This window comes from Aquarana catesbeiana, linkage group LG13 (genome assembly GCF_042186555.1).
Source record: "Aquarana catesbeiana isolate 2022-GZ linkage group LG13, ASM4218655v1, whole genome shotgun sequence".
NCBI lineage: Eukaryota > Metazoa > Chordata > Amphibia > Anura > Ranidae > Aquarana > Aquarana catesbeiana.
Genome location: NC_133336.1, coordinates 238,902,403 through 238,917,446, shown reverse-complemented (window position 1 = coordinate 238,917,446; position 15,044 = coordinate 238,902,403). Strand labels below are relative to the sequence as shown.

General features: G+C 43.6%; 1 protein-coding gene across 1 annotated transcript in view; it reads left to right on the top strand.

Moving 5' to 3' along the window:
* Nucleotides 1-464: 464 nt before the first annotated feature.
* The window catches only part of LOC141117046 (SLAM family member 9-like), a 44,864-nt gene continuing 30,284 nt past the window's right edge, over nucleotides 465-15,044 (top strand). Inside the window, exon 1 of the mRNA XM_073609630.1 lies at nucleotides 465-772. Within this exon, the coding sequence (XP_073465731.1) occupies nucleotides 466-772 (307 nt within the window). The 5' untranslated portion in view covers nucleotide 465. The remainder of the gene's footprint in view (nucleotides 773-15,044) is intronic.

The following is a 15,044-nucleotide window of genomic DNA, read 5'->3' as shown; positions in this document are numbered from 1 at the left end:
CTTGTCTGTTCCAGCTTGATGTGCCACTGTATATGAAGCCAGCTCCATAAAGACATGCTGTGACCTGTTGGCAAGTTGATTGTGAACCAGGTCTTCTCATCCAACATCAGTACCTGACCCCATAAATGGTGGCCAGCTCCATAAAGACATGGTGTGACCAGTTTAGTGTGGAGAAACTGGAGTGGACTGTACAGACACCTGACCTCAACCCTACTGGACAATTTTGGGATGAATTGTAAGGACAGGTCTTCCCATCCAACATCAGTACCTGACCTCACAAAGGTTCTGTGGGCTAAATGGACACAAATTTCTCGACATCTCCAAAATATTCTACAAAACTTTCACATAAGTGGAGGATGGTATATTCACAAAGGGATTGGGGGGGGCTCTATATTTATGCAGTGTCTATAGATTTCTAACTTTATGTATATTATTGTAAAGTATTGTTTTTATTCATCAGATGTAATGAGTGAGGTACCCTGTGGAGAAAGAAATGTAACTGGCGCTCTAGGAGGAGCAGTCACACTACAAATTGATCACACCGGGGTCCCAGTTATTACTTGGAGTTTTAGTAAAACAGGAGCTCCTATCGCCACAACAACACCAGGAGGACCTCCTGGAATTCTAGAAGAACAGTTTAAAGGAAGACTGAGCAGCACATCTGATAGATCCTTGACAATAACCGAGCTAAGACTGGAAGACCAAGGGACCTACCAAGCGCGATATGTCAGAAATGGCCTAAAAATATGCTTCTATCATCTCACTGTGTTCAGTAAGTGTCCATGGAATTTGTTTTGCAACGTAAATCTGTATGATCTTATATCATATGAGGTCCATTGTATTTTCATTTTAGATAATCATGTAAAAAGAGATCAGCTATTTTTTTTTCTTTTTTTTTTTAGTTTTGAATAAGATTGGATAGAATGGAGAGTAATTAGACTCACTGTCAGGTTTTTATTGCTGTCTGTGCCCCAGTTAGGGAGATTCACCATCTCTGTTTCTCCTGATGGCAATTATCATCAACAGAGGAAAAAAATTCCAAATGTTGGGTTGTCACCAGAACAGAATTAGAGAGGAAATTTACCAACAGGGACACACCAGTTCTGGTGACCCTGGTTCACTGTGGGTGGCTTTCCTCTCAGTTCCTGTATTGGCTATAGGACAGGAAGTAAGAGGACATCTCCCCAATAAGACAAAGAAAAGAAAAATCTGGCGGGGTTCAATTTTAAAAATGTTCTGATTACATACAGCAGGTTTACTGTACTTAATGGCAACTCACCTAACAAGTGCTTCTTCAGGACCTGGTCTGCCCCCTTCCCCGTATTGGATATACAGATGAATTTTGTCCACATTGGTACCCATTAGTATGATCTTTAGGTTTACAAGATTCCGTCTTCTGATTGGCTATTAAAAATTATATAATTTAGGTGTGGCACTACAATACACCTCCCACATAAATCATAAATCCCGTGCAAGTCGATATTGTGATATTATACAAGAATGCAAACCCAATATCATACCTCACAACTTTTTGAGATGGGAATGAGGGGCACCTATTAGCAAAAGTATGTGGGCATAGGACACGCCCCCTGCCATGCCCCCTTAAAGGAGATATTCACATAAAAAATAATGAATTGCACCTACAAGTGTTTTTTTTTTTTTTACCACTATTGTTTCTTTTTATTGGCTTTTGAAATTTACAAATACAGCAATTTAGAATTTGGATGAAAGGTTTAGCACTGGGAAACGCTTCTTGGAAGACAAAAAGTGCATTTTATATACAACTATATAGATCAGACCAAAATGAGGGACAAATGAGGGGGGAAGAGGGTAGGGTGGCCACCTTTTCTTCAAGTCAAACCTGAACACTTCAGCGTCGCACAGATTTTTTTTTCATAGTATGCATAGTTGTCTAATCATATGAAGTTAATCACAAGAGTCCCCCTTTACCTCAGAGTCCACAGAGTTCCCCCTTTACCTCAGAGTCCACAGAGTTCCCCCTTTACCTCAGAGTCCACAGAGTTCCCCCTTTACCTCAGAGTCCACAGAGTTCCCCCTTTACCTCAGAGTCCACAGAGTTCCCCCTTTACCTCAGAGTCCACAGAGTTTCCCCCTTTACATCAGAGTCCACAGAGTTTCCCCTTTACCTCAGAGTCCACAGAGTTTCCCCCTTTACATCAGAGTCCACAGAGTTTCCCCTTTACATCAGAGTCCACAGAGTTTCCCCCTTTACATCAGAGTCCACAGTATTTTCCCCTTTTACATCAGAGTCCACAGAGTTTCCCCTTTTACATCAGAGTCCACAGAGTTTCCCCTTTTACATCAGAGTCCACAGAGTTTCCCCTTTTACATCAGAGTCCACCGAGTTTCCCCCTTTACATCAGAGTCCACCGAGTTTCCCCCTTTACATCAGAGTCCACAGAGTTTCCCCCTTTACATCAGAGTCTACAGAGTTCCCCCTTTACATCAGAGTCCACAGAGTTCCCCCTTTACATCAGAGTCCACAGAGTTCCCCCTTTATATCTGAATCCGCAGATTTGACTGTAAGGGGGGACTCTGCAGACTCTGATGTAAGGGGGAACAGTGCGGCCTCTGGTGTAAAGGGGAACTCTGATGTAAGGGGTGCTCTGAGAACCCTGATTTGCCTTAGTGTACTTACTCAGAGGCAGGAGAGAGAAGGGGGGAGACTTCAGTCACAGACAGGGATGGATGGTGAGCTCACTCACCTCTTGGCAGTCAGCACCTCTCATGCAGATGTATCTGAGGCTGCTGGACTTCAATTTTCCAGCCCCCACTTTCCTTTTCTGAGGCACAGCCCTGGAGATGAGAGTGTGGGCAGACACAGAGGGGTAGGGGCAAGAGAAAGAGGTGCAGATTGAGCCCTCTCTCCTCTCCTGTCTGTGTGTGTGGGGGGGGAGATTGTTAGTGCTGGCTTTGGGTGATGTGAAAAAGAGTGTAACAGACTCTCAGCTTAGACAACTGCAGCCAGCAACCCTGCTGGGAAGCCATAGTCCAGTCTAAATAATGTGTCCATGTCTCAGACAGTCTGAAACCCGGACGCATGATTTCAAACCCAAACTGTTCGGGTGAATCCCAAACAGGTGGCAACCCTAGAAGAGGGACAGAGGGACTTTGTTCCAAATCAGGGACAGTTGGGAGCTATGCAATATAGTCCTCCACAATAAAAGTGTAAATACTCACCACGTTAACCACTTCAGCCCCAGAAGCATTTGCCGCCTTAATGACCAGGCCATTTTTTGCTATACGGCACTGCATCACTTTAACTGACAATTGCACGGTGGTGCGATGTTGTACCCAAAAAATTGATTTTCTTTTTTTCCCCACAAATAGAGCTTTCTTTTGGTGGTATTTGATCACCTCTGCGGTTTTTATTTTTTGCACTACAGTATAAACAAAAAAATAGTGACAATTTTGAAAAAAAAAACATTTTTACTTTCTGCAATAATACATATCCAAATAAAAAAATATAAAAAAACACATTTATTCATCAGTTTAGGCTGATATGTATTTTGCTACATATTTTTGGTAAAAAAAAAAAAGGTCAATAAGCGTATATTGATTAGTTTGCGCAAAGGTTATAGCGTATACAAAATAGGGGGAAAGATTTAGGAACTTTTTTTTTATTCTATTGTTTTTACTGGTAATGGCGGCAATCTGCGATTTTTAGCGGGACTGCGACATTGCGGCGGACAAATCTAACCCTAAGTGATACTTTTTGGTGACCAGTGACATTTACAGTATCTCACAAAAGTGAGTACACCCCTCACATTTTTGTAAATATTTTATTCTATCTTTTCATGTGACAACACTGAAGAAATGACACTTGTCTACAATGTAAAGTAGTGAGTGTACAGCTTGTATAACAGTGTAAATTTGCTGTCCCCTCAAAATAACTCAACACACAGCCATTAATGTCTAAACCGCTGGCAACAAAAGTGAGTACACCCCTAAGTGAAAATTTCCAAATTAGGCCGAATTAGCCATTTTCCCTCCCCGGTGTCATGTGACTCGTTAGTGTTACAAGGTCTCAGGTGTGAATGGGGAGCAGGTGTGTTAAATTTGGTCTTATAGCTCTCACTCTTTCGTACTGGTCACTGCAAATTCGACATGGCACCTCATGGCAAAGAACTCTCTGAGGATCTGAAAAAAGAATTGTTGCTCAACATAAAGATGGCCTAGGCTATAAGAAGATTGCCAAGACCCTGAAACTGAGCTGTAGCACAGTGGCCAAGACCATACAGCGGTATAACAGGACAGGTTCCACTCCGAACAGGCCTCACCATGGTCCACCAAAGAAGTTGAGGTCACGTGCTCAGCATCATATCCATAGGTTATCTTTGGGAAATAGACGTATGAGTGCTGCCAGCATTGCTGCAGAGGTTGAAGGGGTGGGGGGTCAGCCTGTCAGTGCTCAGACCATACTCCACACACTGCATCAAATTGGTCTGCATCGCTGTCATCCCAGAAGGAAACCTCTTCTAAAGATGATGCACTAGAAAGCCCCCAAACAGTTTGCTGAATACAAGTAGACTAAGGACATGGATTACTGGAACCATGTCCTGTGGTCTGATGAGACCAAGATTAATGTATTTGGTTCAGATGGTGACAAGCGTGTGTGGCGGCAACCAGGTGAGGAGAACAAAGACAAGTGTGTCTTGCCTACAGTCAAGCATGGTGGTGGGAGTGTCATGGTCTGGGTCTGCATGAGTGCTGCCGGCACTGGAGAGCTACAGTTCATTGAGGGAACCATGAATGCCAACATGTACTGTGACATACTGAAGCAGAGCATGATCCCCTCCCTTCAGAGACTGGGCCGCAGGGCAGTATTCCAACATGATAACGACCCCAAACACACCTCCAAGACGACCACTGCCTTGCTAAAGAAGTAAAGGGTAAAGGTTGTGGACTAGCCAAGCATGTCTCCAGACCTAAACCCTATTGATCATCTGTGGGACATCCTCAAACGGAAGGTGGAGGAGCGCAAGGTCTCTAACATCCACCAGCTCCGTGATGTCGTCATGGAGGAGTGGAAGAGGACTCCAGTGGCAACCTGTGAAGCTCTGGTGAACTCCATGCCCAAGAGGGTTAAGGCAGTGCTGGAAAATAATGGTGGCCACACAAAATATTGACACTTTGAGCCCAATTTGGACATTTTCACTTAGAGGTGTACTCACTTTTGTTGCCAGCGGTTTAGACATTAATGGCTGTGTGTTGAGTTATTTTGAGGGGACAGCAAATTTACACTGTTATACAAGCTGTACACTCACTACTTTACATTGTAGACAAGTGTCATTTCTTCAGTGTTGTCCCATGAATATATATATATATATATATATATATATATATATATATATATATATATATTTACAAAAATGTGAGGGGTGGACTCACTTTTGTGAGATATTGTATATACTGTTCTTTCTGCCTGGAAACTTGAGATTGTCCACGGCATCCAAAAAAGCGTCCCTTTACGTCAAAATCGGTTTTAGACAGCTAGAAAACAGCGATAGTAAATTGGAATCACTTGCAGAATTGAGCGATAGTGATCAGTGGGGAAATTCCGTCATCAGACACTGAAAGTGATGACAGCAAAAATACTGCGACTGGGAAAATGTCAGTGTTTTCAATTTGATTACATTATTAAATAAAATGTATTATTATTATATTATTTATAGTTATTTATTATAATATAATTTATGATTTCGTGTTTCAAACTTTATCATACCGGGATGTCTAATAGACTCTTGTTTGGACAGATTTCAGTGTGTTATTACTAAGAATTATAGGCCTACAATATAAAACACCAAATTTCCATGTAAAACAATGTACCGCTTTGAGATTAAAAAATCTGACATAATCATACAGCCAGGAAGATTAAGTGTTTATATACATTTAGCGCACGCCCTAAGGAGCAAGTAAAATGGCATCCCCCACTCCTGCACAGCTAGGTACACAAAATTTCCAATCACTCAGAGTCAGAGAGCAGTCAGTGACTTTGTTTTTTTTATTTTATTGAGGGATATAAACATGGATAAAGATTGGAAGTTATGGGATGTCCACTTGACTTTAAACAACTTCAGGGATAATTCTTCCTATCTAGGGTCATATATACTATATCCTCTTCTTCCTCCAGCACTCACTCAAGGCCTATTACAAGCAGGGACTTGCAGCCCCTATACTTGAAGATAGGGGAGACACAGCTCACACTTTCCCAGCACTTCCTCTCTGTGGTCACTGATCACAGCACCATCTCTTCAGGCAATGCCAACCGGCGTGGCTGCAGCTGCTCCTTTCACTAGCCCTCCAGGCTAGGGTTGCCACCTTTTCTTCAAGCCAAACCCGAACACTTTACTGGCGCACGACATTTTTTTTTAAAGCGGAGTTTCACACAAAAATGGAACTTCCGCTTTTCGGAACCCTCCCCCCCTCCGGTGTCACATTTGGCACCTTTCAGGGGGGAGGGGGGTGCAGATACCTGTCTAAGACAGGTATTTGCACCCACTTCCGGCATAGACTCCCACGGGAGTTTATGCCTCTTCCTGTCCCTCCGCGCTGTCTCCTGGGAAACACACAGCTCCCAGGAGAGAGCGGGGACCAGTTACAACGCGCAGCGCGACTAGCGCATGCGCAGTAGGGAACTGGGAAGTGAAGCCGCAACGCTTCACTTCCTGATTCCTTCACCTAGGATGGCGGCGGCAGCTGCCGAGAGTCGAGCGAGTGATCGGCGTCGGCTGCCGACATCGCTGGACCCTGGGACAGGTAAGTGGCCATTTATTAAAAGTCAGCAGCTGCAGCATTTGTAGCTGCTGGCTTTTAATATTTTTTTTTTAGGTGGACCCCCTCTTTAAGTATACACTATAGACAACAGGATTGTTAAAGACATTGGAGTGGGAGTGGACAGGGGGGTAGTGAGATGGACAATGCTTCTAAAAAATTTAAATGAATACTTTGCAAACTGTCTGTTTAAATGTTAGGTTAAATCAGCCCAGGAGTGGAGTATTGTGTACCTTATGGGGTTGGTGGTCATTGTGGATAGCCTGGGTATAATACAGGGGTGTTGCTAGAACTATACAAGACCTGTGGCACCTTTGGGCACGCAAACTTAAGAGTAATATGGCATGCACAGCGCATGACAGTGAACACCGGGTGCTGGACCAATTACAGAGAACAGTGAATGGGCTTAAAGGAGTATGGTTTAATAAATCAAACCTTTGTGAACTCATAAAATAGGCTTTGTTTGCTTTGCCACAAGAAATAATCTCACAGATATGCATATCCATCAGCACCATCATTTTAAAAAAATTAAACGCTACCATTACATATGATTTTATGTGCACTGAATATAAACAGACAGCTAACTCTTTGAGCCTACCTTAAAGAAGACTGTCATTAAAATAGTCAGGGACTGATTAGCAACCAGCAACTGTGGAGAAAATTATAACTTTGGTCAGAAGTATGTAATGTACAATAGTATGAAAAGTGCAGGAGTTTCTTAAGCTGGCCATACACAGTAACTTTTCATTCAGCCAGTGGGCTGAACGAAAAAAAAAAAAATAACTCGATCCAAGCAAATGAAGTAATGTAGATGGAGGAATCTCCCTATTGGATTCCGACAGCAGCACTCGACCTTGTCAAGAAAATGCTAATCAGCAGCTGTAGCTCCCCCACATTCTACCTCCTAGTACAACCCCCCTCCCCCCAAAAATCCCCCTCCTAGAACAATCCCTTCCCCTACAAATGTCACCTCCCCAGCACAAATCCTCCAAATCCAATCCTTCCTCTAAGCCCAAATTCCTCCTCCTAGCACAAATCCTTCCCCCACCAAATTCCATTCTCCCAGCACAGCCCTTTTCTCCTAACACTAGTTTTACTACCCCTTGGCCACTAAAATGAATGGCTAAGTTTACCCTTCTGAGCAAGTTACATGTTACACCCATATTTAGGGCATAACATGTTCAGCATCCACCCCCTCCCTCTCCTCCCAATACCCCCCCCATGACAATGTGCGTACACAAGGCTGGGCCATTTATTCACAGATTTCTTAGAAAAAAAAATATTTGCCTATTTTTTACCTGCAAAAAAAATGGGCATTTTAATTTTTTTTTTCCAAAAGTTGAACTTAACTTTTAATAATCCTTCCTATATATACATAAATCTAAAAACAATTAACACACTATTCTATATATATTGTATAAATTAGTAAATTACATACTCAGATATCGAAATATGTTCAGTTAATAACATGCATACACACTCAAATACATACAGATACTGAGATATATACATATGCTCAATTACATACAGCACATGTGTGTGTGTGTGTGTGTGTGTATATGTGTATATACTGTATATATGTGTGTGTGTGTGTGTGTGTGTGTGTGTATGTATATATATATATATATATATATATATATACTCAGATACATGCATACACACATACTGTAAAGAAAAACTAAGATATATATACTAAGAAACATGCATACACACATATATACACACTCAGATATATATTGTACATATGCTCAATTATATACATATACACACATACACTGAGATACATACATGCACTCAGATACACACAACATATTGTGGGATGAATACTCACATATGTAGTCTGGTAATGGGCAGCCAGCTTCTCTCCTCCCCTCTCTGTCCTGCTGTCCCCTCCTCACACTCCCTGCAGCTCCTCCCTCTGCCCGCCCCCCACACACTTACTGCTCTCTCCACTAGTTCAGTCTGTGAGCAGTGAACAGTCCAGAGAGGGCTCCAGTAGCCGGGACTAGAAGCAGAGCATCGGGAAATGCGGCCAGGAGGTTCTGTGTCCCTCCACAAAGAGAAACAAGTCCCTTGTAATTAGGGCTGTTTCCATCAATACAGTTATATATATGTAAAGATATGTGACATTCTAATACATGTTATGGATCCTAAATTCTGATTAAACTTTTATGGGGGTGTTATAATAATTTTTGAGGGTGCCCTGGTGGCTGGTGTCCGGGTGACAGGCAGTCAGAAACCCGGGCAGAGCGTGTAAAAACTGGACTGTCCGGGTGAATCCCGGACAGGTGGCAACCCTACTCCAGGCTAACTTCTCCACAGACCTCCCATACTGACACTCTCTCCCCAGTCCTCCCAGACTGACACTCTCTCCCCAGTCCTCCCAGACTGACACTCTCTCCCCAGTCCTCCCAGACTGACACTCTCTCCCCAGTCCTCCCAGACTCTGGCTCGATGAAACTCCAGATGCTGGGAGCAACGGCCGTGCAGGTTACCATGGGAAATATCCCTGAGAAGCCCTCAAATGTAGCACACCCTCTTAATTTTCACAGTCACTCAAAGTCAAAGAATAGTCAGTGTCTTTGGGATTTTATTTTATTTTATTGAGAGTAATAAACTTGGATGGGGATTGTTTGATGTGATATATGTAAAGAGACAGCACAAGCCATTACTGTACAGAAGCCATGTTTATTGAATGACTCAGCAGGAACAGGAAACACCACACAGGAAGAAGTACAACAGAGATGCACCATAGAGTTGCATTTAAAGAAACATATCATCCATAACATCTCCCCTTTTAGTGTTAATAAATGAACATTGTGAAATTCAAGAGACACAGCAATAACACATTCTATAGGTTAAGTCTCATAGGTGGTTTTGAACATCTACCACTATGGGTGAAGACTGGCCCTTGTGCAAGGATTCCTTTAGCCCTCTCTGAAGTTACTGGCTCCTCTCATCATGTACTGGCATGCTCTGCGCTTGACAGCTGTCGGGTATACTTGCCTTCCCAGAACTGTCATTGCCGTTGGTATGAGGCATTGCCTCTATACATGCCTCACTGTCAATGGGTGAGTATGTCCTTGTGATACTGGGTGAGTCTGATCTATCAACAGTATACTGAGATTCAGGCTGCTCTGCCACTCTCAAATCCACTCGATTGCGGCGATAGAGAGTTCCTTCAATGTCCACAAGATAGGAGCATGGTGCAACCTTTTGCAGACAAGTACCTATTCTCCAACGGCCTGTTCGATCTCCAGGTCATGGTTTCGTATGGATTCGTTCTTCAATATTCAATTCTGGCAAATCTCTAGCCGATGTGTCATATCGTGCCTTTGACACTTGTCTCTTAATCCTTAACTTTTCTGTAGCACCTTTTATGACAGAGGCAGTGCCGGGACAAGGTCATCCGGTGCCCAGGGTGAAGATGGCAAACTGCGCCTCCCCCTCCCATAAAGAAAGAGTCAGTGTCATTTCAAAACAGGAAGATATTACTTAATACAAATTAAATGAAGTTTAATTCGATAGAATCAGAGTTCACTCACACATTTTAAATATATGTATTTTATTAGAGGTACTTAAAGTGCTTTGAAAAACCGCAGCTTAGCTTCCCCGCTGACAGGACAGAGCTCTGCCTTGGTTACATAGGCACAGGTCTGTCCTGTGTGTCTTTCTAACGATCGGTGGGTGCCGGTGGTCATCCATTGGCCAGCACCCACACAGCACAGCCGGGTCACCGGTGGTGCACGCGTGTGCCCCTTACCTGGTAGTGCTGGATTATGTACCTGGTACATGATCCAGTGCAGCAGAGTCACCGTACATGTGATACGGTCGGCAAGCTAATAATAATGACCACCAGCATCAGACCCAGTTTCTGGAATTATATCCCCCAGCATCGGTGCCAGTTTAGAAAATGACAACTCTCAATATAAATGGCAATCTCCATAATAATAATCGCCAACATTTTTTTTTATATACTAGCAATGTGGGCGATCAGTGACTTATAGCTGGACTGTAATAGTGACACTGACACCTTGTTGGAACTGAATAACTGACATCATCAATGACTAGGGATGGGCCGAACACCCCCCTGTTTGGTTCGCACCAGAACATGCGAACAGGCAAAAAATTTGTTCAAACACGCAAACACCGTTAAAGTCTATGGGACACAAACATGAATAATCAAAAGTGCTAATTTTTAAAGGCTTATATGCAAGCTATTGTCATAAAAAGTGTTTGGGGACCTGGGTCCTGCCCCAGGGGACATGGATCAATGCAAAAAAAAGTTTTTGGGGGAGCAGTGATTTTAATAATGCTTAAAGTGAAACAATAAAAGTGTAATATCCCTTTAAATTTTGTACCTGGGGGGTGTCTATAGTATGCCTGTAAAGGGGCGCATGTTTCCCGTGTTTAGAACAGTCTGACAGCAAAATGACATTTCAAAGGAAAAAAAGTCATTTAAAACTACTCGCGGCTATTAATGAATTGCCTGTCCGACAATACACCTAGAAGTTCATTGATAAAAACGGCATGGGAATTCCCCACTGGGGAACCCCGAACCAAAATGTAAAAAAAAATGATGTGGGGGTCCCCCTAAATTCCATAACACACCCTTCAGGTCTGGTATGGATTTTAAGGGGAACCCCGCGCCAAAATTTAAAAAAAAAAGGGCGTGGGGTCGCCCCAAAAAATTCATATTCAATTTAAAAAAAAATGACGTGGGGGGTCTCCCTAAATTCCATACTAGGCCCTTCAGGTCTGGTATGGATATTAAGGGGAACCCCGGCCAAAATTTAAAAAAATGGCGTGGGGTCCCCCTAAAAATCCATACCAGACCCTTATCCGAGCACGCAACCTGGCAGGCCGCAGGAAAAGGGGGGGGACGAGAGAGCGCCCCCCCTTCCTGAACTGTACCAGACCACATGCCCTCAACATTGGGAGGGTGCTTTGGGGTAGCCCCCCAAAACACCTTGTCCTCATCAACATGAGGCCGGTGGTTGTGGGGGTCTGCGGGCGGGGGGCTTATCGGAATCTAGAAGCCCCCTTTAACAAGGGGACCCCCAGATCCCGGCCCTCCCCCCTGTGTGAAATGGTAAGGGGGTACAAAAGTACCCCTACCATTTCACTAAAAAACTGTCAAAAATTTTAAAAATGACAAAAGACAGTTTTTGACAATTCCTTTATTTAAATGCTTCTTCTTTCTTCTTTCTTCTATCTTCCTTCAATTTCTTCCTCCATCTTCTTCTTCTTCTTCTTCTGGTTCTTCTGGTTCTTCCTCCGGTGTTCTCGTCCGGCATCTCCACCGCGGCGTCGGGGTCTTCTTCCCTTCTTCTCCTCGGGCCGCTCCGCATCCATGATGGCATGGAGGGAGGCTCCCGTTGTGTGACACTTCTCCTCTTCTGACGGTTCTTAAATAACGGAGGGGGCCACCCGGTGACCCTGCCCCCCTCTGACGCACGGTGAGTTGACGGGACTTCCCTGTGGCGTCACGGGGAATGCCACAGGGAAGTCCCGTCAAGTTACCGTGCATCAGAGGGGGACGGGGTCACCGGGTGGCCCCCCCGTTATTAAGAACTGTCAGAAGAGGAGAAGCGTCACACAGCGGGAGCCTCCCTCCATACCATCATGGATGCGGAGCGGCCCGAAAGAAGAAGATGAAGAGAAGAAGATGAAGAGAAGAGCGGGAGCCTCCCTCCATGCCATCATGGATGCGGAGCGGCCCGAGGAGAAGAAGGGAAGAAGACGCCGCGGAGGAGATGCCGGACAAGAACACCGGAAGAAGAACCAGAAGAACCAGAAGAAGAAGAAGATGGAGGAAGAAACCGAAGGAAGATAGAAGATAGAAGAAAGAAGAAGCATTTAAATAAAGGAATTGTTAAAAACTGTCTCTTGTCATTTTTAACATTTTTGACAGTTTTTTAGTGAAATGGTAGGGGTACTTTTGTACTCCCTTACCATTTCACACACGAGGGAGGGCTGGGATCTGGAGGTCCCCTTGTTAAAGGGGGCTTCTAGATTCCGATAAGCCCCCCGCCTGCAGACCCCCACAACCACTGGCCAGGGTTGTGGGGATGAGGCCCTTGTCCTCATCAACATGGGGACAAGGTGTTTTGGGGGGCTACCCCAAAGCACCCACCCAAAGTTGAGGGCATGTGGCCTGGTATGGTTCAGGAGGGGTGGCGCTCTCTCGTCCCCCCTCTTTTCCTGCGGCCTGCCAGGTTGCGTGCTCAGATAAGGGTCTGGTATGAATTTTTGGGGGGACCCCACGCCATTTTTTTAAAAAATTTTGGTGCGGGGTTCCCCTTAAAATCCATACCAGACCTGAAGGGTGTGTTATGGAATTTAGGGGGACCCCCCACATCATTTTTTTTTTTAAATTTTGGTTTGGGGTTCCCCTGTGGGGAAATCCCATGCTGTTTTTATCAATGAACTTTTACGTGTATTGTTGGATCGGCAATTCATTAATAGCCGCGAGTAGTTTAAATTACTTTTTTTCCTTTGAAATGTCATTTTGCTGTCAGACTGTTCTAAACACGGGAAACATGCGCCCCTTTACAGGCATGCTATAGACACCCCCCAGGTACAAAATTTAAAGGGATATTACACTTTTATTGCTTCACTTTAAACATTATTAAAATCACTGCTCCCGAAAAAACGGCCTTTTTTAAAACTTTTTTTGCATTGATCCATGTCCCCTGGGGCAGGACCCAGGTCCCCAAACACTTTTTATGACAATACCATGAACATAAGCCTTTAAAATGAGCACTTTTGATTTCTCCTATAGACTTTTAAAGGGTGTTCCACGGCATTCGAATTTGCCGCGAACACCCCAAATTGTTCGCTGTTCGGTGAACTTGCGAACAGCCGATGTTCGAGTCGGGCTCATCCCTACCAGTGACACTAATACAGTGATCAGTGCTAATAATATACACTGTCACTCTACTAATGACACTGGGAAGTGGGTATCAGGGGCAATCAAAGGGGTTAATTGTGTGCCTAACTATGTATAATGTGTGTATAGTGTGCTGATTTTTAACACAGATTCATTTGTTTATTTTCCATGCTTTGTAGAGAGAAGAAACAAAGCAATCATTCCCTCTGTATAGAGCCCTCTGCGGGCTGTGATTGGACACAGTTGATCAGCAGGTCCTGGCCATGAATCATTGGCTAAGACCTGCTGACAGATTCTCGCTGTGTACAATCACAGGAGAGTTGGGTGAGGGCAGGCTCCTAAAACGGGTACACGGCGGTTACTGTAGCTGCAGCCCCATCGCAGTATATTTCTGCGACCTCATGTACCTGATCCCACCAGGAAGCCAACACTGCACAGCGTAATCACAGGCAGTGAGACATTTCCCGATCTGTGCAGCTGCGGATCGGGAAATATCTCACTGCCTGTGATTAGCGCTGCGCATTGTCAGCTTCCTGGTGGGATCAGGCACTTGGGGTTTTGAAAAAGCCCAAGCCCATCCAAAGTGGTTAATTACCAATTGTATCAGTAATATGCAGCATGAAGGGGGTTAATGTGTTGCCACTGGTCACTAATGCATTAGTGACAAGTGTCAGTTAACCCCAGACCAATTTTCAGCTTTCGGTGCTCTCACATTTTGAATGACAATTACTCAGTCATGCAACACTGTACCCATATGAAATTTTTGTCCTTTTTTTTCACACAAATAGAGCTTTCTTTTGGTGGTATTTAATCACTGTTGGGTTTTTTATTTTTTGCGCTATAAAAAAAAAAAAAAAAAATTAGGTTAAAAAAATGAAATTTTCTTTGTTTCTGTTATAAAATTTAGCAAATTAGTAATCTTTCTTCGTAAATTTTGGCCACAATTCATACTGCTATATATCTTTGGTAAATATAAGTACAAATTGGTGTATATTATTTGGTCTTTGTGAAAGTTATAGAGTCCAAAAGCTATGGTGCCAATATCTGAAAATTGATCACACCTGAAGTACTGACGGCCTATCTAAATTCTTGAGACCCTAACATGCCAGAAAAGTACAAATACCCCCCAAATTACCCCTTTTTGGAAAGTAGACATTCCAAGGTATTTAGTAAGAGGCATGGCGAGTTTTTCTAAGTTGTCATTTTTTCCCACAATTCTTTGCAAAATCAAGATTTTTTTTTTCACAAAATTGTCATATTAGCAGGTTATTTTTCACACACAGCATATGCATACCTCAAATTACAACCCAAAACACATTCTGCTATTACTCCTGAGTACGGCGATACCACATGTGTG